At 61.4% G+C, this 24,224-nt stretch overlaps 1 protein-coding gene across 3 annotated transcripts in view; it reads left to right on the top strand.

Annotated features, from left to right (window-relative positions):
- Positions 1-24,171, top strand: part of MYT1L (myelin transcription factor 1 like) — a 277,105-nt gene extending 252,934 nt beyond the window's left edge. For 2 of the 3 annotated variants that reach the window (XM_047746104.1, XM_047746103.1), the window contains exons 11-16: positions 1,709-1,792; positions 3,157-3,378; positions 11,910-12,001; positions 18,184-18,293; positions 23,189-23,332; positions 23,655-24,171. In XM_047746104.1, the coding sequence (XP_047602060.1) occupies positions 1,709-1,792; positions 3,157-3,378; positions 11,910-12,001; positions 18,184-18,293; positions 23,189-23,332; positions 23,655-23,795 (793 nt within the window). In that variant the 3' untranslated portion in view covers positions 23,796-24,171. The remainder of the gene's footprint in view (positions 1-1,708; positions 1,793-3,156; positions 3,379-11,909; positions 12,002-18,183; positions 18,294-23,188; positions 23,333-23,654) is intronic. The other variant, XM_047746105.1, reaches the window with a different exon arrangement.
- Positions 24,172-24,224: the final 53 nt, after the last annotated feature.

Here is a 24,224-nt window from a genome sequence, read left to right as displayed (position 1 = left end):
AAGTCCGAGCGCAGTGTCACTGCGGCACAAACGGCAAACGGCCCGGATGAAGGGGAAGGAGCACATGGCTCAGGTGCCCCCAGAACTCACAGCTGTAGTGGCACGTGCTAAGTAAGTGGACGGCTTCCAGCCCAGGGACAGGGCTCCCCAGGCCCCCAGGACTGGCAGTAGGAATGGCACCTGTGCCCAGGAAGACGTCTTGAACAACATGCCTGCAGACGGCCGGAGTGGGGGCACGGGGGCATCGGGGAGGAGAATGGAAGGGGCAGCACGTGCGGTCAGGGCAGCGGGGACGGATGCTGACGGCAAGGCCAGGCCCCAGGAGCCTCGTGCACACATGTGGGACTTTGGTGCTGAGCCGCGGGAAGGTCTGAAACAGAGCACCTTAAACACGGTGTCCCGGAGGGAGAACGTGGACGATTCCAGGGACGCCTGAGGACGCCTGAGGACATGCTTTGCCTGTAGCTGCTGCTGGGAAAGGAAGGGGGCACAGGGAGCAAGAGCAGGGTCAGGGTGTGCGAGGGCAGGCAGGGCTTGGACCCGCAGATGCCAAGGCTGCACAGGGCTGGGAGAAGCGTCCCAGGGGCCCCAGGCGGTCACCTGCCCAGGAACAGGAACGCCCACCGGCTTCAGATCCCCGAGACCTGGGCAGGAGTACTTCTCCAGGCAGAGATCTCAAGAGCTGAACCGCAGTGTGGCCAGCCACTGGGCAGTCAGAGGTGGGGGAGAGGACAGCCACTCTCCTAGGTTTTACCTCCAAACGCAGGGGCGGATAAGGGAGAAAATGCAGGCATACCTCCTCTTTCCCGTGTCCCCGCGAGAGGAGACAGGTGTGAGGGGGCTCGGATCACGTGCCATTGGAGACCACAGGGCCCGACGTGGGGTCCGAAGCCCCAGCCCAGGGCCCAGGGCCCTGCACCTGCCCTCTGCCTGCGGGGGCCCCTCCTCGCTGGAGAGGAGCCTCGCTGTCTCAAGAGAAGGAAAAACGCAAGGACACGGAGTGAGGGGCTGGGGAACAGGCCTCCTACGGTCAGAGCCACCCCTCCCTGAGAACCCAGGCACCGGGAAGGGAGCCCGCGAGCACCCGGGAAGGACGCCCCACCTGTGCCACAGCCGCGGCTCTGGCTGGAGTCCGTGGCCGTGGGTCCGGCGTCTCGGGAAAAGGCCTAGTTTCCTGGTCTTCAGTTCTTTGCAAGGAGTCACGGCAGTTCCCCGTGTTCTCATCCGGAGCCGAGGACAAGCCCGCTGTCAGCCTGTGCGCCCACACGTTCGCGACTGTGTTCTGTCCCAGCCGGAAATTTTCCTGTAGATAAACGGGAGCCTCTATTTCCAAGCTTTCGACAACTAAATGAAGTAATTATGTTCCACTTCCTCTGCACCTTCTGCAGACACACTGGAGTCGTACTTCAGACGGATCCGAACAGACTGTCTTGTCCCCCCAGATGGCAGGGCTCAGGGGAGCGGCTCACCCAGAGAGAACAAGGGAGCGTGTGTTCTCTTCCTCCACGTGGCCCCTTCTCTGTGCCCGGCCGCCCGGCCTCTTCCCACGCAGAGGGGCCGCCCCCAGAAGGACCTTCCTCCCAGACTTGGTGTTCGTGGGGAGAAGCTCTGGCTACTGGGGGACACGGGATCCAAGCGGCTGCTGTGGGACGGAAGCCGGCCATTGCCGGCAGAGCCGATGTTCGCTGAGGCCATGTCCCTTCTTCAGTCTTTCAGGTTGCCCGAGAGCAAAGAAAAGTGGCATCAGGATAGCACAGAGCAAGGAAGACAAAGAGGACCAGGAGCCCATCAGGTACGCGCACGAGGCGGGCAGGGCGGGCGGGCTGCCGGTGGGAGCAGCAGGGAGGGGGAGCGGCAGTCACCGAAGACCAGATCTGGAACCGCACCCAGAGCACCCCTGCTGGCGGCTGAACACACCGTCTAAAAAGTGGGTGCTGTGGCCAGGGACTGTCCACCCGTCTGACACTCTGAGTAATGTGACCCCGGACCCTCTCCCGTAGCCCCGGGTGGACCCTGGACGCCCCCCCCCCCCCCCCCCCGCCCAGCCCTAGGTGGAAGAAGAAATTCTCTGACTGGGAGAGGCAGGTTCACAAATGTCTATGAGGGTATCGGCTACGACGGAAGCCAACATCGGCCGACATCCCTGCTCCGGAAAGTCGCGTAGCTGCTGTCTGCCTTGCTCTGGGGCAGGCCGCGAGAGCAGGGGTGCCTGGGGCTTCCAGCACATGGCAGGCCTCTCAGCCAGGCCGTCCACCCAACCATGTGCGCCAAACCAATGCCCAGAGCCCAGGTCCCAAAAATCCCGAAGATAAACCTAGAGTTGTCCTCCTGAAATGTTAGTCTCCGTGTGTTTGGAGAAAATTTTCGGTTAAAACAAAGTAAAAATCAATTCAAAATATTAAAATAAACCTTAGCAAAGTAAATGGGTACTATAAATTCTATAGAATGTAAACTTTGCCATTAAAAAGAAAATGCAACACCCACCGGCCTGGGGCCTGTGAGGAGCCTGAATCACGCCCACCGTCTTTGACAACCTGCGCCGTCGGGGCTGTGGGCTCTCGGCCCTCGGCGGTCGCCCACGGTGGGGAGGTTTCAGGAGCAGGGATCAGCCTACCACTGGCCTTCAGCTCCCGCCCAGATACCCCCTCTCTTCCCCCAAACGTGCTGACGGTGTACCGCCGAGCAGCACTCCCCGAGACCTTATTACACGCCACGTCTCGCTCCAAATCCCCTCTGGCCGGAGGCTGTGGGAGAACGCAGCCAGGCAAACAAATGTTTTCTAGCTCTTGGGAAAACCACGGGTTTATAAAATCATAAAAAATAGTCCTGCAATTCCTCCTTGACTCTGTGTCCTTCCACCGTGAACGCCGTGATTCTGTCCAAAAGTGGTGTCTTTTAAACAGACCCCTGCACCACACTCACTCCAGGAACGGCTTCTTTCTCCTGTGCCCGTGGCCCCCGGACCGTGCAGCCTCCCCGGCCGAGGACGGGAGGCCCCTCACCCACGGCTACGTAGTGCTCTCAGCGGGTCCGCTCTCTTCCCCTTCGCTGGAGGGAGCGCTGGCTTTGCTTTGAGCCTGGTTATCCTGACCTTGCTGGAGAGGCCACCAGTATAGACGGCGCCAAGACCACAGAGGGTGTCTCTTCTGCCCCCAGGTGTCCCGTTCCCGGGTGTGACGGTCAAGGCCACATAACCGGGAAGTACGCCTCCCATCGCAGCGCATCGGGGTGCCCCTTGGCGGCCAAGAGACAGAAGGACGGGTACCTCAATGGCTCGCAGTTCTCCTGGAAGTCGGTCAAGACGGAGGGCATGTCGTGCCCCACGCCGGGCTGTGACGGGTCAGGGCACGTCAGCGGTAGCTTCCTCACCCACCGGAGGTGAGTGCCCTCGTCCTGGTGCTGGCCCAGGGAAGCCCCGCCGGGTGGCCGCCCGCTCCTCACGCCACACCCCCAATTCCAAAAGAAGGTGGGAATCTGCCCCCAACTCGCCTGCCCTGGTGAGAAGGGGAAGCCCCAGAGGTGTTTGGGAAGCGAATCTCACTCCCATCCGTGGGTCGGGACGGAGGCTTTGGGAAGCCGGGATCAGGACCCACAGAGAGAAGCCGGCTGGGACTCTGCACACACACACGAGTATGTGCAGGTTAACCCTTGGGGCTGAAGAAGGCGGGAGGCCCCATGTGGGGAAGGAGGCTGGCATTTGGCACAGGGCCTCCCGCTGCACGCCTGGGCCAAGAATGTATCAGGAAATTTCCAGAAAAGCCAATCGTCCCATTAATTTTTACTTGCTTACTCTTAGGAATCCATAGAGTTCGATGGTCTTAGCAGAAACCCCGTTGAATCAAAGGGCTCCCCGTGGAAGGGTTAGGATGGGCGGTGTAGACAAATCACATGGACCCGGTTGGGCGTGGCGGCCTGCGGTTGAAGCCACAACCAGCACAGAGGGAACACGTCAGTTCACACACCAGGAGTCGTGGGAAGTTTGGGAGTATGGCACCGAGCCTTGAAGTGTTCCTCGAAAGGAAGGCCAATTTTTAATTGTTAAAGGAATCCCTGCTCAGGTAGAAAATTCAGACGGGATCAGTGAGCCCAAAAGGAAGCAAGAACATCTTCCCCAACCCAGTCTTTCAGCCTGTGGCCCTCGTGTCTCCAGCGAGACACGGCGGTGAACAGAGGCCCGAGCAGCCCCGCGCAGGTGCACGCGCTCAGGGCACACTCAGCGCCCTTTCTGTCTCTGTGCTCCAGCAGACCCCACGGCTGGTACCGGGATGGCCCAGGTCCTGGTGTGCAGACACTGACCCTACCCCTGGGATTTGCCACGGGCCCCCAGGGCCAGGAAGGCTCCCTCTTTGGCCCAGGCCCCTGCCAGATCCCAGAGGTTCCCGGAGGTGACCCACGACGCCTGCCCCACAGGAGGATCACCAGCTGCGGTGGATGAGCCCAGGGCTCTGGCTGCGTCCCCGGCTGTGGCCCCGTCCTCCTGCCTGCATGGGGCCGGAGCTGGGGACATCTCAGGGCATTCAGAGGGCGTCTGAGGCAGGGGCCCTGCCGTGGGCGGTCGAGCTCCACAGATGGTATGCTGGCACTTAACAGAAGGGCTGCCTCTGTGTGCCTGCAGGGGTAGGGCTCTGAGCCCCAGGAGCTGGGGGTAGAGCCCATGTTTGTAGGGTGTGACTCTGGGAAAGGGGATGAGCGGCACCGAGAGCAGAGCTGACAGCATTTTGTTTCCATTGTGGTAAAAACACACCTTCCCATCTTCACTATTTTGGGGCGTACAGCTCAGTGACATTGAGGTCACTCACGTTATGTGGCCATCCCACCATTCAACTCCAGGACTTTGCCCTCTTCCCAAACTGACACTCTGTCCCCGTAAACCCTTGCTCCCCACTCCCTCCCCCAGCGCCTGGTGCCCACCATCAGCTCTCTGCTCCCACACCTCGGGGTCCCCTCCAGGACCTCCGGTGAATGGGACCCTGCAGTTCGTCCTTCTGCATCTGCCTCATCTCACTGGGCACGGTGTCCCCCATGGGCGGCAGGCGTCAGAATGTCCCTCCTCAAAAGGCTGAACCACAGCCCCTTGTTTTCGTGTAAGTTGTTGGCAGGCAAACCACGATTCCACAGAGGTGTACGAACAGTCGTCCGGGCAAGAACTCGGCCAAAGGTGCAGAGATCCATCCCTTGGAGGCTGTGGCCCTGCTGTGTGGAACGACAGGCGGCGGTCCTCCCATACCCTAAGGCCTCGGTCAGGAGGGGCCCCCAGGAAGACCCCATTGGTGCACTGAGATGCGGGGCTCCTCCTACGACCCCCAGTGCTGTGAAAACAGTAGGTGTAGAATCAGAAGGAAAGACTCCACTGACCCAGAAGTTTCCTGCTCTTCCTCTTTCCGCCAAAATGTGACAGCTCCTGAGGGGTCGGGGATCGTGGTCAGCAGTGCCAGGACGTAAGCAGTAGAGGAAGCCGGAGCATGGGTCTGGGGCTGCCGGGCCCACCGAGCCACTGTCCCTAGTGTCCTCCCTAGGGAGGTCATAGCCGCGGGGCAGCCAGGCACGAGGATAGTAGGAACCACTGAGCTCTGTAGGCACCCCCCCTTCCCCACAGGCTGTGAAATTGTTTCGCTTATTTTGTTCCTTCGAGGCTGGGGTCCACACTCTCTACCCTGTAAGGGAGGTGGGGGGCTCCAGTCTGTGTCCTGAGTAGGGCTGTTATAAAGGACATAGAAATTGTCTTATTTTATCTTAAGGATTGGCTGAGTCTTCCTTAAAAAGCAATATTTAAATGAAAAATAAGTCATTCAAAACCAAATACGTTCTCATATAAATCAGACAAATTTCTGTTGGAATGTGTGTCTAATACTCTGGCAACAAGGAAAGTAGAGTTCCTTGTTTTCGGGTTATATGGCACGTTTTTGTAACTCCTGCCCACCACGATCAAGGAATACTTCTTGAGTCTTCCGGAGGGACCAGTTCTCCCCACTGGGACTGCCCCCCGTCCCCACTTCCTTCGAAGGCCAGCCATGAGCAGAATGAACACCGTCGTTTGGAGCAGCAGCCGTGAGGCCCATCCCCTGACCGCACGTGCCTCCCTGGGGCTTCAGGGTCTTCCAGAAAACGCAGCTGGGGACCGCTCAGCGAGGAGTCCCAGTGACCCAAACCGGCCTGGGATAGGCCAGAGGGCAGGGGGCAGGTGTCAGGGGAGCAAGCGGGGCGCACTGAGGGTAGAAGAGACACAGGTGGGGGCCGTTATCCCCCAAGGGGTCAGACGGGTCAGGGGGCACAGCCTCAGGAAGAGAGAAACAGGGAAAACCGGGCACAGAAGAACACTGAAGATCTGGGAGGACGGGCGGGCAGAGCTCAGGGGAGGTCAGAGCCCGGGCCGGGGTCAGGGCGGGTGCCCTGAGGAGAAGCTGCTGCGGAAAGGGGGTGAGTAGGCAGCGGGCAGCCCCTCAGGACCCCGGTGAGTGTCCACCAGCCACTCGGGCAGCACCCAGTGGGTGTGAGAAAGCTACGCAGGTGGCTGCCTGGCACAGCCCTGGGAAACACCTGGGCACTCGGAGCCGGGGCTCACTGAGAGTGGGCGTGGGCGGGCAGGGGCAGGCAGAGACTGGGAGGGGCTGGCTGCCCCGGCAGTGCACCCCACTGCCCGGTCTGAACCCGCCGGCCCCTGGACCTGGCTGTGCCTCCAGAACCATCCCCTCCCCCCAGCCAGCCACTGAACCCATTTCTCGCCTCCCTAGAACTCTCTTCCCCCACCTCCCCCTCTGCCGGGAAGAGGCCTGCTCACCCCCTGAGTGTGTGTGTGGGGGGGGCTCTGTGTGCCCAGCAGCGTCGAAAGCGCCTTCCCGGGCTAGCCCTCTGAGTCACGGTGACAGCCCAGAGGCACAGGTGCCCTCATGTCCCCAGGCCGGGCAAGGGACGGGGCTGCGTGGGGCGTGCACGTGACCGGCAGACCTCACAGTCCGGCAGAAATCCAAGTCACCGGGGCTAACCTGGGAAAATTAACCAGCAGTCTTAGAACTGAGTCTTATCTTTCACTGGGCTTGACCAGAATGAAATTTTTTTTTTCAAAAAGCTCACGTCCTAGACCCTCTTAAACTTTCCTCGCAGACCCAAAACCTGATGTATTGTATTTTCAGTTTCCTTACAGTTCATCACAAGTGGGGAGACGGCCTTTTTCCGAATGTCTGTTTTGCCTGATTCTTGCCAAGGGAATTGCATTAACATGAGTTCTCCCCCCGGGGCTCCTCGCCATCCACCATCTCAGTGCTCTGGGGAGCATCTGCATTGCCTTCCCATCCTCCCCAGGTAGACCCAGGGCACCTCAGCCCCTGTTGCAAGGGACGCTGGGAGATATAGTCTTCCCAAGGGACGCTGGGAGATGTAGTCCATCTTTGGGATGTAGGGGCGTTGGTCTTGGAGAGCCCAAGAAGAGGAAAGCTGACGCTGCCCTGCTGCTGTCGGATGCTGAGGCGCCCTGGCTTCTTACCAACACAGACAGAATCACGGAAGCACAGCACCCCGGGATCTGTGTGGTCCGGATGTTAGATCAGACAACCGACACCGGGAAGGCAAGACGCTCTTCCCTGGGCGCACGGCCCACAGAGAGGGAAGTTGTCCGGTGGGCGGCACATGGACCCCTGTGTCCACTGGAGGACCCAGCCTGGGCCACGTGCTGTACAGTGGCTTGGGAAGGCGTCAGGCAGAGTGCTGGGCTCCCTGGGGGCCTCCAGGAGGTGTCACCGGCTCTTCTCCACTAGCGGCTCACAGCCCGCAGGCGCCCTGTGGCCCCAGGGAGGAGGATCGCGCGCTCTCTCCAGTCACCCACACCCCTTGCGCTCCTCCGACCGCCTCCTGCCATGGCCAGTGGTGGCCCGGCCATCATGGACCCTCACGGACCCTCGGGGCAGACATGCCCGGACCTGTGGCCCCCCGACGCGCGAGGCTGGGAGCCGTGAGTACCGTCCCTGCAGCAGAGGTCCCTGCGTCCACGCACCTGTCTCAGCCTGATCACATCTGCAGAGTCCCCTTTCCAAATGGGGTCCTTGTTGCAAGTTCTGGGGGCCGGAACATCAACGTGTCTTCTCGGGGGGACAACTGCCCCACGGCAATGACAGAGGCTGGATTTAGCTCACAAGCAGCAGGAGAGATAAAAGCAAAACTGATTCCTCTCTGTTAGGACGAGCTTCCTCAGCACAAAACCCAAATGGGCTCAACAAGGTTCCAGTTCCTCGTCAGGTAAACGGGGATGGTGCCGGGGCGACTGTGACCATGGATCCCGGCCCCGTCATGCTGCCACCAGACACTTGGCGCTGCCTCTCAGGGCTTATGTCACTGATGAGGGGCTGGGCCGCTGTCTCTCGGCCGCCCACTTGGATGTTCCCTCTGACCCCTGGACCAAGAGTCCAGGCTCTTGGCCGCCCCGGTCGCTCCAGGCCGGAGTCATCCCTGAGGAGGAAGAGCCGCTGGGCTCCCTGCAACCCTGACCCACAGAAGGGGAGAGAGGAGCCGTCGATGCAGACTCTGGGCATACGGCCCTGTGCCCGATGGTGGCAGCCGTCTCTCTAGGACTCCTGGGCCACAGCCCAAAAACACATTCATCTCCACTGACCTCAAAATTCCACCGAAATGGCCTGCTCTCCTTTTATAAACCCATGAAATAAAAATAATAAAAATGTAGAAAGCAAAGGGAGTTCCGTCCCCTGCATGGAGTGCCGGGAGCCAAGGTGCTGGGGGATGCAGGTCTAGGGTCCGGCTCTGAGGGGACAGACGAAGGCAGGAGCCCGGATGGACGCTGGGGTGGGGGTGGGGGGGGTGGCAGCCAGGCATGAGCACGTAGCGCGGCGCACGGGCCCCAGGACCCTGCAGTGGGACTCCACGCAGCCTTGGGAACAGCAGGAGGTGGAAACCTCTGTGAGAAGAGCGAGGCTTCAGACGCCTCGTGCCCCCGCACCCGGCGGGAGGGGCGCTCCGCGCTGGGGACCCCGGTGTGTGGGAGGCAGGAATGCCCCGTGCAGGGTGAGGCCCTCCACCTCCGGCTCCCAAGCTGCTGTGGGCATAGCCTCAGCCCATGTGTGTCCCCTCTGACCTCCAGACAGGAGGGGAGCCTCCCCGAAACCTGCAGGCCCCAGGACAGGCCTCAGTGGGTGACACTCGGTAGATGGGAATGAACAGCTCAGGACGACCCACCATTTAAGGGAAGCACTAACTTACACTGGCAGAATGCAAAGCAGGCTTTAACAAAGAAAAGGACAGAGAAAACAGACATTTCAGGAAAGAGATTTTTTTAATTTGTCAGCAGATAGAAAGGAGCACAAGCAGAGTAATATGACAGACTCCTCGCAACCCAAGAGAAATCAAAGGAACACGTTCTCTTTAAAACAAAGACAAATGAGATAAAAAGTTCAGTTGGAAGGTTAGAGAGTAAAGTTGAGGAAATCTGTCTTAAATTATAAAATGAGAAAAGAAGACAGTTTTTAAAACCTAGAGAAGGATCCCTGGGGCTTGCTAGCCTAGCGTGCTAACAGGAGTCTCCAGCAGGTGGGAGAAGAGAGGAAGAATGGCGGTCCGCACGCACGGAGAGAGCAGGAGAAGCAGCCCCGGGCGCAGGACACTGTCCCCAGGCCGTCCTGCAGGTTTACTTGCCCGCCGGGTAGTCCCTCCTGCCTGATGACCCTCCTGCCGTGTGTCCCTCCCGCCATGTGTCCCTCCCACTGGGTGTCCCTCCTGCTGGTACTGGACTGGGGAATTGAAACCCCCAAGTGCCGGGAAGCAGGGGCTTGGCGCCTGGGCATTGGCATCTGGCCACGCACGCCTCACCTGTCCCATAAGCGGGCTTGCAGAAGCCGGTGGGACTGTAACTCGGGGCCAGCAGGTGTCTGCGCTACAGGCCCAGTGGCACCAACCAGATCTGCTCTCTTGCAAGTGAGACGTGAGCCGCTGACACCACCGTACCCAGAGTCTGTCTGAGGCCTGCGCCTCGAGATGTCTCCCCCAGCCTCCCCAGGTGGCCAGCAGCCTCCGGACTGCAGCTGTCCGCTCGCAAGCCCGGGGGCCCTCCCGTGGACGAACCCCTGCCCCCACACCTGTATAACCACGCCTCCCGGAAACATTCCCTTATTTCGCTCTTTCCAGCTGGAAGATTCTCCTAAAGGAGGTCCTGTGGGCCGGGTCCTGACCAAAGGTCTCCCTCACTCTGTCCTTCTGAAGCACTTGCCTGCAGCCCACCCCGGTCTGGGTGCCGGGGCTGGAGCTGGACGTCTCGGGGCCAGCAGTTAGCTGCATCTTTCCAAATCCCCACTCAGAGCAATGCAGTGTTACTTAGAGGAGTTTCTGGAACGGCTGCTGGGTCCCAAGGGAAACACCCTGAGCCCTCGGGGTCCATTCCTCGAAGGGGAGAGTGTGAGTCCTGCAGCCATCTGGGCCCCCAGGAGCCAGCACACCACGGCGCGAGGTCGGCACAAGCCCCAAGGGGCACCCACGGACCTGCCCGGCACCCAGGTCAGTGCCTGGGGGCCGTTCCACGTCGGACCCATGTGGACCGTGCTGTCCCTGAGCCCGGGCGGGCATGCTTGAACAAAACGCGTTGCTCTGTGGGCCTGTCTCTGCCCGATTCAGTGTCCCAGCTCCAGGGAGTGTCTCTGGGAAGGATGCCACCCTCTGCATCCCTGGCCTGCCCTTTTGTTATCTCAAAACCGAGAGAAACAAGGGAAGACCAAACCGGGTTCTGCAGGTCAGCGGCTCCGGAAGCCTGTGTTTCTATGGTGTTCAGAGGCTGCTGTCGTGCTCAGGTCTGGGGCTGGCGTTCTGGGTGCCCGCGGGAGGACCTGAGTGCATCCCCTCCGCTGGCTTCACTCTACTGATCCCTCCCCTTCGCGGATCTGCATCCACACACCGAGGCATCACTGACGTCTGACAACTTTCTTCTCAGGGCAGAGAATCAGGCAGGGAGAGGCCGAGCCCAGGGAGCAGCCAGACAGGGCCAGAAGGACATGGCCCCTGGGGAGCAGCCCCGATGGTCACAGACAGGGAAGACCACCAGTCTGCCAACTGGCCGGGGCCACTGGTGCTGGCCCGAGAGTCGGGGGCCAGAGACAGGCTAGCGGGGCTGGGGGGCAGACACAGACACCAACCAACGGCACCAGCCAACTTGGGGCACAGAGTCCTGAGAAGACAGGGGAGGCGGGCAGAAGAGAGGGACCTGACAGTCCTGGGGGACTGATACCCATTAGTCCAGAACCAGCACCAGCAGATGCGGATCCCAGATGCAGATCCCAGCCGCTGGGTCCCGGGAAGAGCGACCAGGGCAGAGATGGCCCAGCCTCTCCGGGGCCCTCTGGAGCAGCTCCCAGACACAAGCCTCTCACCGACGGCTTATCAGAGACAACGTGGACGTTGCTGTGAACCATGAGAGGACATCTGCGTGAACATATTTAGGAAGTCTCCGTGCACTGACGTGGGCAGAACTTGTGCTGCTGACAACCGTGTGATCCACACTGCAGTGGGCGCTGGGTGGACACAGGTGTAGAGCTGTGGTCAGGGGCCACCTGGCACCTAGTTATGGATGAAACATGTAGGAAATAAACATACATGTAATACTGGACACACAGCCATGTGCATGTGTGTCATTTCCATGTCACGAGGCCCAGGGGTCCCCTGGGGGTGCCCTCAGGTGGTGGCCAGTGAGGGGGAGCCCCCAGGGGCAGGTGTGATGCAGCCCAGGCTCAGGGCCATGGGAGGTGCCCAGGGTGCAGAATCATCCTCCATGCATACACAGCCCGAAAGGGAAGGAGGGGGGAGCCGTCCTGGGAACACAGTCTGACCAGATGCCTGCGTGCGCTGCTCGCCCCAACTCTCCTCCCTGCAGGGCTGGGGTCCTCCCGAGACCTCCAAATCATGCCGCCTTGTCTTGTCCCCAGCTTGTCGGGCTGCCCACGAGCCACGTCGGCCATGAAGAAGGCGAAGCTGTCGGGAGAGCAGATGCTGACCATCCGACAGCGGGCCAGCAGCGGTGAGCGCCCCTCCCCCACCGGTGCTCCTCCCCCTCCGGGCGCCGCAGGCCCCGGGCCGAGGGTCGTGATGTCTCTACTTAGAAAGCTGGGGCGCGGTCATTCCGGCCACAACTAAGAAGCCGGTCCCCTCAGCTCGGGGGGGCCCAAACTCATCACTCGCCGGGACCCCTAACAGTCCCAGAGATTTGCTTCCTAGAACTCCGGCAGCCCCCCTCGTGTCTCAGCCCCCAGGTCCTCCGGCAGGGCCTGAGTCCAGGACGCATTCCTGTCCCCTCCGTGCTCAACTTCCCAGTCCTGACCACTTGCAAGCACCCCTCCCACCACATGCCTGTGGGCACCCGGGGTACGGAGCGGGGGGTCCCCTGGGGTGCGGAGTGGGGAGGGCAGGGGGAGCAGCTGACTGGGTGCTGGGGGGACCCCGTGGGACGTCAATCTGGGTCCTGCAGAAAGAGCATCACCTGCAACCACTCAGCAAACTGGGCCTTGAAGGGTAGGAGCGGGGACCCCTCCTCAGCATTCGGAGGCCGCTGGGAGCCGGGAGCCAGCATGGAGACCGGTGCGGGGCCGGCCAATGGCGAGCTGGGGTGGCAAAGGCCCAGGGCAGGCGCCGCCCTCCCTGCGGGCTCATCAGAGCAGCAAGCACTGTGGGGCCTGGGTCACGCCTGGGCGAAGTCCCTGGACCCATCCCTGGAGCCGCGTGCCCGGCTCCGCCCCCGTGGACCCGGGCCTCCGGCGCTCAGGCTCTACCTGAGGCCGCCGCCCTCGCAGGAAGACCAGGGGTTCTGGGGCCCCCGATGTTCATGACAGGTCCTGACCACAGCTCGGGGCCTCTGAGCGTGCCCTGCACTGAACAGCCCTTCCTGTGTGGCTGGCCACAGACGGAAGATGGCCTGGGCCACAGTGTTTGCATCTTGCTGGCGTGGACACCAGCCTCCCAGCTTCTGCTCGACGGGCACTGGTGCCGGAGGCCAGAGCCCGATTAGAGGGAGCGCTGCCCCCAGACGTTCTGGGGCCCCTGGGGCGCCAACAGGCCTGAGGCCCCACATGGGGCCGCCACCATGAGATGTCAGGCCCATCCTCACTGCTCTGGGCCATCACAGGGCAGCGCTCATGTAGGAAGATACCACCACCAATACTCTTTCCAGCTCACCCTGTGTGGCCCGTCGCCCCAGACAGCCCTGCGCCCACGCAGCCCCGTGGGCCAGTGGGTCCGCTTGGTCAGCTTCTGATTCGTTTGGGAGGGAGACGGCCAGGAGCGGGGCTGTCCTCGCAGAGCAGGAGTGGGAAGGAAACACGGGCGGGTCATACCCAGTGAGGAGGGGCCGTCCCCTGGGGGGGGCGGTCGTGGGACGTGCATCTCAAGGCATCCAAGGCCATGTCTTTCCAAGGGGTAGGGAGTCCAGAGTCCTCTCTCCGGCAGTGCCAGGCACGGCAGCTCTCAGAACCAGTGAGCCCTCGTGGATGAGAACGGTGGTGTGTACCACCTCCCTGGAGGCGCCAGTATGCCCCGTCCCATGGGGAACCACAGGCCCACCGGTCTGCATCCCGACACAGGAGGCCTGATGCGGGGCTCAGGGCCGGAGCCTGGCTCTCTGTGGCAGGCTCCGGGGTGCATGTGTGTGTGGCGAGGACACTCGTGTCCCAGAGCCTGGGGCCAGGCTGCAGCCTGTCGCTTCCCGTCTGCGCAGACCTTCTTCACGCTGGAACCAGAGTCCTTCTTACTAAGCCCGGAGCCCACTTGGTTCAGTGCCCGGGCTGTGGCGTGGAACGTGGACAGTCCGGAATTGCTCGCGCCCCGTGTGGCCAACTCACGGGCAGCACGCGCTGCTCCTGGGGACGAGGCATGAGCACCCCACTTTCCTCAGCAGCTCTGTTCCTCCTTCAGAACCTGGTTTTGGTGCTGCCCTAGCTGCGTCTCCCTCTCGCTCGCTCTCGTTGGTATCTTGAGTATAGGACCTTCCTGTGGCTTTTACACATCCATAACAAAGGTGCCGGAAGCGTCCCTCGCTCCACATCCTGGCCTGCACTGAGCGACAGGACCTCAAGGAAGCCTCCACTCGGTCGGCGGAGCCTAGGCGGCCAAGCTGCCCCTGCGCTGGGCTTCCGGCTCCTTCTCTCAAGTGTGCGCCTGCTTGGAAAGGAGCTGTTCTAAGTGTCCTTGAGGCTCTGAAATCCCTTGTCCGTCCTTCCCACCCTCCTCCTCCTCGTTCTGACTCTTCAAGCTTCGAGAAGAGTCTGGTCTCCTCTGCTCCCACACAAGGTCGCTGTGATCTCTCTCTCCCACTGAGCAGTCTCACAGAGCAGCCGCCCCTCCGAAGCCCCTGCTGTCCCTGCCCCCTGGCTCTGTGTTGGTTCTTCATTGGTTTTTACCAAGAAGGAAATGAGATAACCCCTCCTTTTGCTTTCCTCTATTATCGTAGAAGACAGGACCCCGGGGGAAGGGACTGTGACTTCTGTCCCTGGGCAGGCAGTTACAAACGTCTAGCTCTCGCTGAGCTGCCCCGAGAGGAGGGTGTTGCCCTGGGACACAGGCATCAACGAGCCAGCCAAGGCGCTGGCTCCCGGAGCGCAGCCACTTTCTCCCCCCGCACCCCAGTCTGCCCTCCCAGGTCTGGTGTGCTCCCCTTTCCAGGAGCGGGCCTTGTGCTGAGCCCTGGGGCCCTCAGGGTGTCCGAGGCACAGGTGCACATTCATGGCTTTAAGGAAATTCATTTCCAGACACTCAGATTCCTCTCGATTCCTGAACCCAGGGGATGGAGAGTCCGTCCATCTCCTGCCAGTTCGCTCCCTGCCCCTCATGGTGTGCTGCCCTCCCCACCTTCTCTAGAGGGAGGCTGCAGAGTTGGGCGCAAGTGCCTCCTGGGACCCGACAGGAGCAGCCTGCATGGCTGGGCTCTGTGGGCACAGCCCAGGAGCGCCGGCGCACAGAGCCAGAGCATGTCTGGGAGAGCCGTGTCTGCTCCTGTTTCCCAGAGACGAAACCTCTGATGCTCGCCCGTCCGTCCGTCCAGCGCTCCCAGAAGGGAAATCAGAGATGGGAGGGTGTCATGCAGTCCTTGCTGTCATTTTATTGGGCTTAAAACGACCTCTCTCAGACAGCCGATCTGACCTGCAGACTGGCTCGGTGATGGCACTTGGCTTACGCAGCGGACGTGTCTCAGGAGTCCTGTGGGCTGAATGTCTTGGCCCAGGTTCGGATGGACACATATTTAAGACTGTGCAGCATACGATTTTGGAGATATATGAAACTATTTAAATTTAGAATAAGAAATTTAAAGGATAAGACATAAAAAGGAACTCTGTTTTAATTCTTTAATCCAGCAAAAAATGAGGCCCACGACGCTAGACCACATGCTGTGTTTTTCCTCTTTCTTTTCTTTTTAATGACGTGTCAGCTCCCAGCACGGAGTCAGCAGGACAAAAGCAGCCTGTGCCGCTTTTCAGGCCGCTGAGCGTGCAGCCCACGGAGCTTGCGGGTCTCTGGCTTCTCAGATGACCCGTGTGTGCGGCGGGTTTCTCTAGCTGCCGCCTGGCAAGTCCCGCTGAGTCAGGGGTCTTCTCACTGAGAGGAAGTGACCTCTTACTCCCGCTGTGTCCGAGGCACACTTTGCAATGGAGGGTTGGAAGGACTAAGAAAATTCTCATCACGGAACTGTCACGTGGGAAGACACGGATTTATATCCCACGTCCACCATGTTTCGGATGCCGGGTTACACGCCCCCAGCGTCTCCGACCCTCCCCAGGGCGGTACAGAGATGGGCCCCGCCCTCTGGAGCCCTCTGTCCCAGGTTGTGCGACCTCTGACCCTGCTTCCGAGTTGGTTTTGCATAAAGTTAAAGAGCAGGTAGTCACTGTTGGACGGGATCGGTAGCATGGCCCTCCGAGATGCCAGCCACCCTGCGGGAGACCACGTGCCCCCGGCGCTCCAGCGGACCCGCTCAAGGCTTGCGTCTGCCAGAGTCCTGGCCCAGCACAAAGGTGTCAATGTTCCGACTGTTCTGGTCGCTTCGCGTCCCCCCGCGCCGTGGATGGAGCACATCCAGCAGCCCGGCGGAGATGACTCCGTCGCAGTCTCAGACCCACGACTTCCCCCACCGCTTTCCGGCTTTGGGGTGACCTGGCGATCTCCAAACCGCCGTCCCGAAACGAGTTGTTTGCTCTGGGATTCCACGCGTCCACTGCCGGCGCCCACACGCTCTCCTGGTGCTGGGACCGGCAGGCGCGGAGCCGTCATCACCGTTTGCATCGGGGAGCGACCGAAATCAAATGTGCCGACGGGACAACACGGAGGGTCCACAGCAGGCGGTCCCTGGAGGAGCCACCCCAGCCTCCTGCGCAGGATCCCCCACTGCCGCCCTTGCAAGCCGCAGCGTGTCCGCTCTTGACACGCGTAGCCGCCGTCTGCGAATACAAGTCCGCCTCTTCTCTAACGTCTGTAGGAAATGGGTCCGTTTGCCTCTCGCTTTCCCGTGGGCAGCGCGTCCTGTGCGCCGTGGTTAGCAACGCCCCGGGGGCTTCTGAGCGAGTGACAAGCTGCGTCTGTCAGGGGAGCGTGGCTCTGGACAGGCCGCCAGACCTCGGGGCGCGGGACAAACAGGACATGCGCTGGGGCTTCCAGAGGCCGAGACCACACGGGGCGCCGATGCGGGTCTGCTGTCCACGAAGACTCTCACGCATGTGGCAGAGGCAGACGGTCTAGGGTCGTTCGATCCAAAAACCCGAAGAGGGATGACGTGAAGAACCCACTGGGAAATGGGGTCCAGCACGGCCCTGGGCTCGGGGCCACACGGGAGGACACACGGGAGACGGCGGCTGCGCCTGGGCTGTTTGCTGCTTCCAGGACTGAGTGGCGAGCCCCACTGGGGGTAAAGCTTCGGAATCAGCATCCTCAGGCCTTGACTGTGGCAGTGATGTCATCGGCCTCCCAGGCACAGGTGTCCTGCCTGCCACGTGTCACGTGCAGGAACTCGTCAGGCCGATTCCGAACGGCGGGAAACTGCAGCCGCCGTCTGGCCACAGGCCGGAAGGGGACAGCGAAACAGTGCGTCCCCGAGAAAGGGCTCGCCCCATCGCTGGAGGACTTCCTAGGAGCTGAGAACCGCTTCCGAAGAGGCAGCTGATGGCGACTCGCGTGCCGGGGACGCGCGCCCAGGGCCTCCGTGATGGGGCCACGAGACCCAGGCTTGGAGTTGGGGGCCCATGGCCAGTCCCTCCGGGCGGGAGGATGAGGGGGACTTGGCAGGCTCAGCCCCCCAGGGGGGCTTCTGGGGGACATTCAGCAGGAAGGACCCACTCACCTGGCCCCTGCAGGTTCTGGGTCTTGGGCTTTCCCTCCCAGGGGCTGCGCCCCTTCTGTCTGCAGAGCCAAAGAAGGGCATCTGCCCGGGGACCTCAAAGCCTAGACTCTGTGCCTGTCCCATGGTTTCACACGAGCGTCCCCGCTGTGCCCTGTGACCTGCGTCCTGGCTTGTCGAGGGCGGTCGCCTCCGTGGACGTCCTACTCTTCTTTCCTGAGTACCTTCTGCCGCGTGAGACCCGATGGCCAAAATGACACTGGGTCCAGATCTTTCCCGCCCAGCATGTCCCGCTGCCAGCAAGCAGCCTGGCCGCCCGGCGAGGCCCCCGGGACATTCAGAGGCCGCCACCACCCCACTGGTGTCAGAGGAAGCACGTTTCCACATTCAAACCGAGGAGGAGTTTGCATCAGTGAGAAGTGCTCTGTGGGGAGACCCCTTCGGAAGACGCCTAAACCTGCTGCCATGGTCTTCCCTGCAGTGCGGGCGGGAGGCGGCCCTGAGCACGCACAGTGTCAGAGGCCTGACACAGCCCCCCAGTGGCAGCAGAGAGACAGACAGACAGACAGGGAACAGAACCAGGAGGCAGGTGCTGGGCTGGAGCCGCTCGGGGCCTGGACTCTGGTGGGCCATCCCGGGAGACCTCACCCCGGCCTGCGGCGGCGGTGGGGTCTGCAGGCGTGTGGCTGGTCTCCTCCACGGTTCGGGGCCATGATCACGAGGAGGGCGGCGGGAGGGATGGACGGACACACAAACTGTCGCTGTTTTTTTTTGAAATCCAAGGATATATTTTTTCCAGCAAATTCACTCCCAAATACAAAAGAGCAAGGAGAAGTAACTCCGTGCTGACGTTCGGTAGCCGTAACGCAGCCCTGTCCTCCGTGCAGGCCTAGAAAACGACGAGGAGATCAAGCAGTTGGACGAAGAAATCAAGGAGCTGAGCGAGTCCAACTCCCAGATGGAGGCCGACATGATCAAACTGAGAACTCAGGTAACAGTGTTTGAAGCCCCCGACTGCAGCCGCATGTGCTGGCCTGGGGCCTGCCGGCCGTCGGCCTAGGACACATGCTCCCCCTCTTTTGGCTCCCTGTCCCCGTGCCCCCTGCACCTCACAGCCCACATCCTGCTCACTGGCTGAGGCCAGGGGCTGGGCTGCAGAATGCCGGGTGCTCCGTGGCCACTGCCGCTGGGTCCACACTGTGCACGCGTTCGCGAAATGCTGTCAGTGAGCAGTGCCGTGAACACAAGCTGCCCATCCCTGCACGTGAGCTGCCTTCCTCCCGGGACACGGCAGGCGCTAATGCCCTGTGGTCACTGCCTTAGAGAGAGAGCTGACATTCCCCAGAAAAGGGCAGGCCGGCCCCAGGGCAGGGTGGAAGATTGCGAGCTCCTGCAGGGGCCTGGCCCAGGTGCCCAGGGACCGGGGCGGGGGGCGCGGCATGGGGGGCAGCCTTTACGGAGCACCTACTGGGTGCCTGAGTGTGGGGCTGCGGTGCGTAGTCCTACTGTGTGCTCACCATGGCCAGCCAGATAAGCATCCTCTCCCTCGTATTATACACGTGGTGACTCCTTCGGCTAAGCCAAGGTGGATGGCCAAGATGCTGCCGCTCAGTCTCCCATCCCTGAGTCCCACGCAGTGCCCCAGGCTCTCTGGCTCGTTTCCCGGAGCGGCCCAGGATCCCGGTGCCACATGGGCTCTGAGATTAGGCCCTCACGGCACCGCCATCACAGGCCACAGGTAAGGCGAGGCACTTCTATCCTGGAAGAAAGCGGGGGTCTGTGCGCCTCCTCCCTGCAGGCCCCTCCTGGGCGCCGACAGTGTGGCTGGCGGGGGTCCGGGTCTGGCCCAGCCTCAGACGCCAGGTCGTGGTCATAGCTCTGCCACAGGCTGGTTCCGTCTGCGGGACGCCCCAGGTCAGGGAGGCGCATCTCAGGCTGTGTCCCCACCAGAACACCTGAAAGGGGGCCCGTGGTGCCCGTGAGTGGGAAGGAAGCCCAGACGGTGGGCGCTCTCTACTGGGCCCGACTGTTCTGGGGGTCACTCTCTCACACCCAACTCCTCGCCCACAGCAGCCCCGTCCCGCGCTGGTCACGGGGTCGGCACGCTCACCTGCCCAAAGGCCCACCTGGAACAGGTGGGAAGTTTCTGTAGCATCTATCCACGTGCACGGCTGCAATCAGCCCGTGGCCGCGGGCCCTCAGGAGGTGCTGGCCCCGAGAGGACTCCAGGGCCCCACAAGCCCCCGGGAGCCCCCATCAGCAGCGACTCGTTTCACCAGATCCTGGGAAACACTGGTCCTGACCTTTATCCTGCTCACGAGGGCGGCAGCCCTCAGACCTCAGCACCTCAGTCCTCAGCACCCTGAGCTCAGAGCCCCTCCTCTGTGCAGGTGCCGGGCCGCAGCCTGCCGGGCGCCCACTTCTGACAAGCGCACTCGTGTCCCCCGGGAAACGAGTCTGCTCCGCGGGGCTCTCCCACCCTGGGACTGGGGCTGCCGCGGAGCCCGCGCAGGGACAGGGGCCAGACCCCAGCTCCCCAGGGCCCCCCCAGACACGCTTGCTCCTGTCACCAACCCCCCAGGCGCTTTGTCCCCGTGTAGGTCGCCACGGGCCTTTCGTGGCTTTTTGACATCGACGTGAACACGTGCTTCTCCAGACGTCAGCTCACCTCAATGTCAAAAGTGAATTTTAAGCGTTGCTGTGTGTTCTCGCTGTCCTGGCTGAGGTCCCTCTGGGGCCTGCCCTTCTCTGACAGGCCAGCGTCTTCAAGGGATGGGAGGGTGCTGAGCTGTGTGGTTCCCAGGGCCAGAAGGATGTGGCAGGTCAGGACGGACAGGCGGGGTGAGCCCCTGGGACGCGGTGTCAGCTCTGCCGCGGAGTGCTCCCCCCCGTTCCTGCAGCCGCCGGCTGGTACAAGGTGCCCAGGGACAACATGGCTGTGGCCTCCATAGCCCACTTACCGGTCAGCCCCGGAGCACCTCTGCCTTCTAACCTCTGCCTCCCACTTGTCTCAGAAAGTGCTGGAAGGTTGAGATCTTGAAGCAGGGCTTTCGGCAGCCTCTGCAGAGCTCACTCCAGGCCAGGGTCAGAGCCCACAGTGCAGGACCTTCCTTCACAGACACCTTCTACCAGGGCCAGCTCGGGCCTTTCTAATGGGCATTGCCGTAACAGCCAAACCCGTGACGGCTCTAGGAGAGATTAGAGAGGACAGCATCTCCCTCGTCCGCTTCCGCAGCCCCTCCCCGAGCAGCAGCGGAGTGAGCCCCGTGCTCTCGCAGCTGGGGACAGGGAGACAGGGGCTAGGGGCAGGGAGACAGAGTCTGGGTCAGGGATACAGGTCCTGGGGCAGGGAGACAGGGACTGGGGTCAGGGAGATAGGGCCTGGGAACAGGGAGACGGGCCCAGGGCAGGGAGACAGAGGTTAAGGGCAGGGAGACAGGGTCTGGAGGCATGGAGGCAAGGGCTAGTGGCGGGGGAAACAGGGCCTGGGGGCATGGAGACAGGGGTTGGGGGCAGGAAGACAGGGCCTGGAGGCAGGGAGACGGGTCCTAGGAACAGGGAGATAGGGGCCAGGGGCAGGGAGACAGGGGCTTGGGGCAGGGAGAGGGGTTGGGGGCAGGGAAACAGGGCCTGGGGCAGGGAGACGGGTCCTAGGAGCAGGGAGATAGGGGCCAGGGGCAGGGAGACAGGGGCTGGGGGCAGGGAAATGGGGCCTGGAGGCAGGGAGACAAGACCTAGGAACAGGGAGATAGGGGCCAGGGGCAGGGAGACAGGGGCTGGAGGCAGGGAAACGGGGCCTGGAGTCAGGGAGACAAGACCTAGGAACAGGGAGATAGGGGCCAGGGGCAGGGAGACAGGGGCTGGGGCAGGGAGACAGGGGCTGGGGGCAGGAAAACAGGGCCTGGGGGCAGGGAGATAGGGGCCAGGGGCAGGGAGACAGGGGCTGGGGGCAGGGCAAGGGGTTGGGGGCAGGGAAACAGGGCCTGGGGGCAGGGAGATAGGGGCCAGGGGCAGGGAGACAGGGGCTGGGGGCAGGGCGAGGGGTTGGGGGCAGGGAAACAGGGCCTGGGGGCAGGGAGACAGGGCCTGGGGCAGGAAGACAGGGGCTAGGGGCAGGGAGACAGGGCCTGGAGGCAGGGAGACAGGGTCTGGGGGCAGGGAAACCGGGCCTGGGGCAGGGAGACAGGGGCTGGGGGCATGGAGATGGGACCTAGGAACAGGGAGATAGGGGCCAGGGGCAGGGAGATAGGGGCTGGGGTCAGGGAGACAGGGCCTGGAGACAGGGAGATGGGACCTAGGAACAGGGAGATAGGGGCCAGGGGCAGGGAGACAGGGCCTGGGGCAGGGAGACAGGGGCTGGGGCAGGGAGACAGGGCCTGGGGCAGGGAGACAGGGGCTAGGGCTGGGAGACAGGGGTTGGGGGCAGGGAGACGGGTTGGGGACAGGGAGACAGGGGTGGGAGCAGGGAGATAGGGGTTGGGGTCAGGGAGACAGAGGTGGGAGGCAGGGAGACAGGGCCTGGGGGCAGGGAGACAGGGCCTCGGGGCAGGGAGACAGGACCTAGGAACAGGGAGATAGGGGCCGGGGGCAGGGAGATAGGGCCTGGGGCAGGGAGACCAAGGTTGGGGGCAGGGAGACAGGGGCTGGGGGCCAATCCAGGAGGGTTCAGGGTATGTCACTCTAGTTGGGACCCCGACTGGAACAGAAATGTGGAATGACCTGTGTCTTCTTAAGGCAAACAGTGTGCACATCTCTAGGAGATGCTCTTGGGACAAGTGTTGTCATTTCTGTTTTTGAGAACAACCCAGAGTGTGTCTGTGTCACCTAGCCCAAGTGAAGCCAGCAACACCCCACCGAGCCCCACATCTTGGCCCCTGAGAAAGCACCAGGCAGGGGATCCTGTCCATGAGAATCGGGGTTGGGGGCTGACGGGGTTCAGGTAACTCAGGAGGAAGGCAACTTCCAGGGAGGGACTGGGTTTACTTCCCCATTTCCCAGGCCCTAATGGTGGTGTCCTCGGTCCCCATACCCATGTCCTGGCTGTGTGTTTGCTCCCTGAGGCCCAGGCAGGTCGGGGCAGCTCCCTTCCAGCCGCCCTGCGCACCGGGCTGTCAGCACTGGTCACCAGGCTGCAGGGGGCGGGACAGCTGGATTCCCTCTGGCCAATACCAGGAAGCCGAGGAGGCCCGCCTGGAGGCAGGTGTGAGGCCGTCCTCCGCCTACAGATGAGGAGGGCGTCACCGGAGGACCGGCAGGGACCGGCCGGCCATGGACATCAACACAGGGCTCCGGGCACCTGTGACCTAGATGGTGACCCGCCTCCCCAGTGAACTACAGTTCGGGACTTAGTGGCGGCAGAATTAGATCCGGGCTGGAGGGAGTTGGCCTCGGCCAGGGGTCAGAGTGGCTGACAGGGACGTCAGCCTCTGACAGGCCAGACAACAGAACTGGCGAATGTTGAGTAATATTGGACACAGCCAGGAGCCACTCCCCAGAAAGACGAGCCCCATCGTCCAGTTACTGACCTTTCCAGTGCAATGAATCAAGCGTAAACACCAAACCCTTCAAATGATCGGCTCTGGCCACGGAAGTCTTTTTTTGTTTGTTTTTAAGATTTTATTTATTTATTGGACAGACAGAGATCACAAGCAGGCAGAGAGGCAGGCAGAGAGGAGGGGGAAGCAGGCTCCCCGCCGAGCAGAGAGCCCGATGTGGGGCTCGATCCCAGGACCCTGAGACCACGACCTGAGCCGAAGGCAGAGGCTTTAACCCACTGAGCCACCCAGGTGCCCCACGCGGAACTCTTTTTGTTCAAGCAGAAAGGTTTTTTCTTGGCACAGGCACATCGTGTCCCGCCTCGTGTTACATGTCCCCCAAATCTGTGCGTTCTAGATCACCACGATGGAGAGCAGCCTGAAGACCATCGAGGAGGAGAACAAAGTGATCGAGCAGCAGAACGAGTCTCTTCTCCACGAGCTGGCCAACCTGAGCCAGTCCCTAATTCATAGTCTAGCTAATATCCAGCTGCCACACATGGTAAGTGACTAGGGGCGTGATGCTGGGCGCCCGGTGGCCCCCCACACTGCACGGCGTGAGGTAGATGTCCGTCTCTGTGTCCGTGGCTCTCCACACTGTGGGTGGCTGCGGTCACTGCCCCCAGACCGCACCGCTGAGCGCTGGAAGCGTCGGTGGGGCAGGGCCCCTGCACCCCGTGGGGTGAATTCGCTCTTGGCCCTGGTAGGGCCGTGTCCGTAGCGTAAAGACAGTGGCGTCCTGCTGGGATGCCCTTTTGTGCTGATGTGAATATCCTGTTAAGAAAGTGAAACTTGTGTATGAACCACTATTTAATATCTCGTAGGATCCAATCAATGAACAAAATTTTGATGCGTACGTGACTACTTTGACGGACATGTATACAAATCAAGACCGTTATCAGAGCCCAGAAAATAAAGCCCTTCTGGAAAACATAAAGCACGCTGTCCGAGGAATCCAGGTGTGAGCGTCTGCCACCGAGGCGGGGTCTTGCTCGCACGGGGCCCCGGGCTCCGCACTGCCGGACGCACCCGCAAGTGTCATGTTCTCATTTCTGTTTGAAACAGTGTTATGCTTCCGAGACTTCATGATGATTTTCTGTCTTGCTTTAAAGATAGTTCCCCGCAGAATAGTTTTTGGATACATTCCCATTTTGTACGTTTTCATATGAGCTGACATAGTGTGACGATGCCGTGTGACGTTTCTAGCTGCTAATCTCTGCACATCTGGGGGCTGTACATTTCTGAAGAGGTGAGCCGATCAAAATAAATGCAGTGTAAATTCTTTTAATGCTTTAGTGACTAAATGTTTTAGTATTTTGAACTGAAATGGACAAAAACAAAAACCCCACAGCTTTGAATGATCACGTGGTGGCCTTGCAGCCACTGTTGAAGCA

The sequence above is a fragment of the Lutra lutra genome, chromosome 9 (genome assembly GCF_902655055.1).
Source record: "Lutra lutra chromosome 9, mLutLut1.2, whole genome shotgun sequence".
Lineage (NCBI taxonomy): Eukaryota > Metazoa > Chordata > Mammalia > Carnivora > Mustelidae > Lutra > Lutra lutra.
Note: the sequence above shows the minus strand (reverse complement) of the source record. Positions and strands in the feature narration are given on the sequence as shown.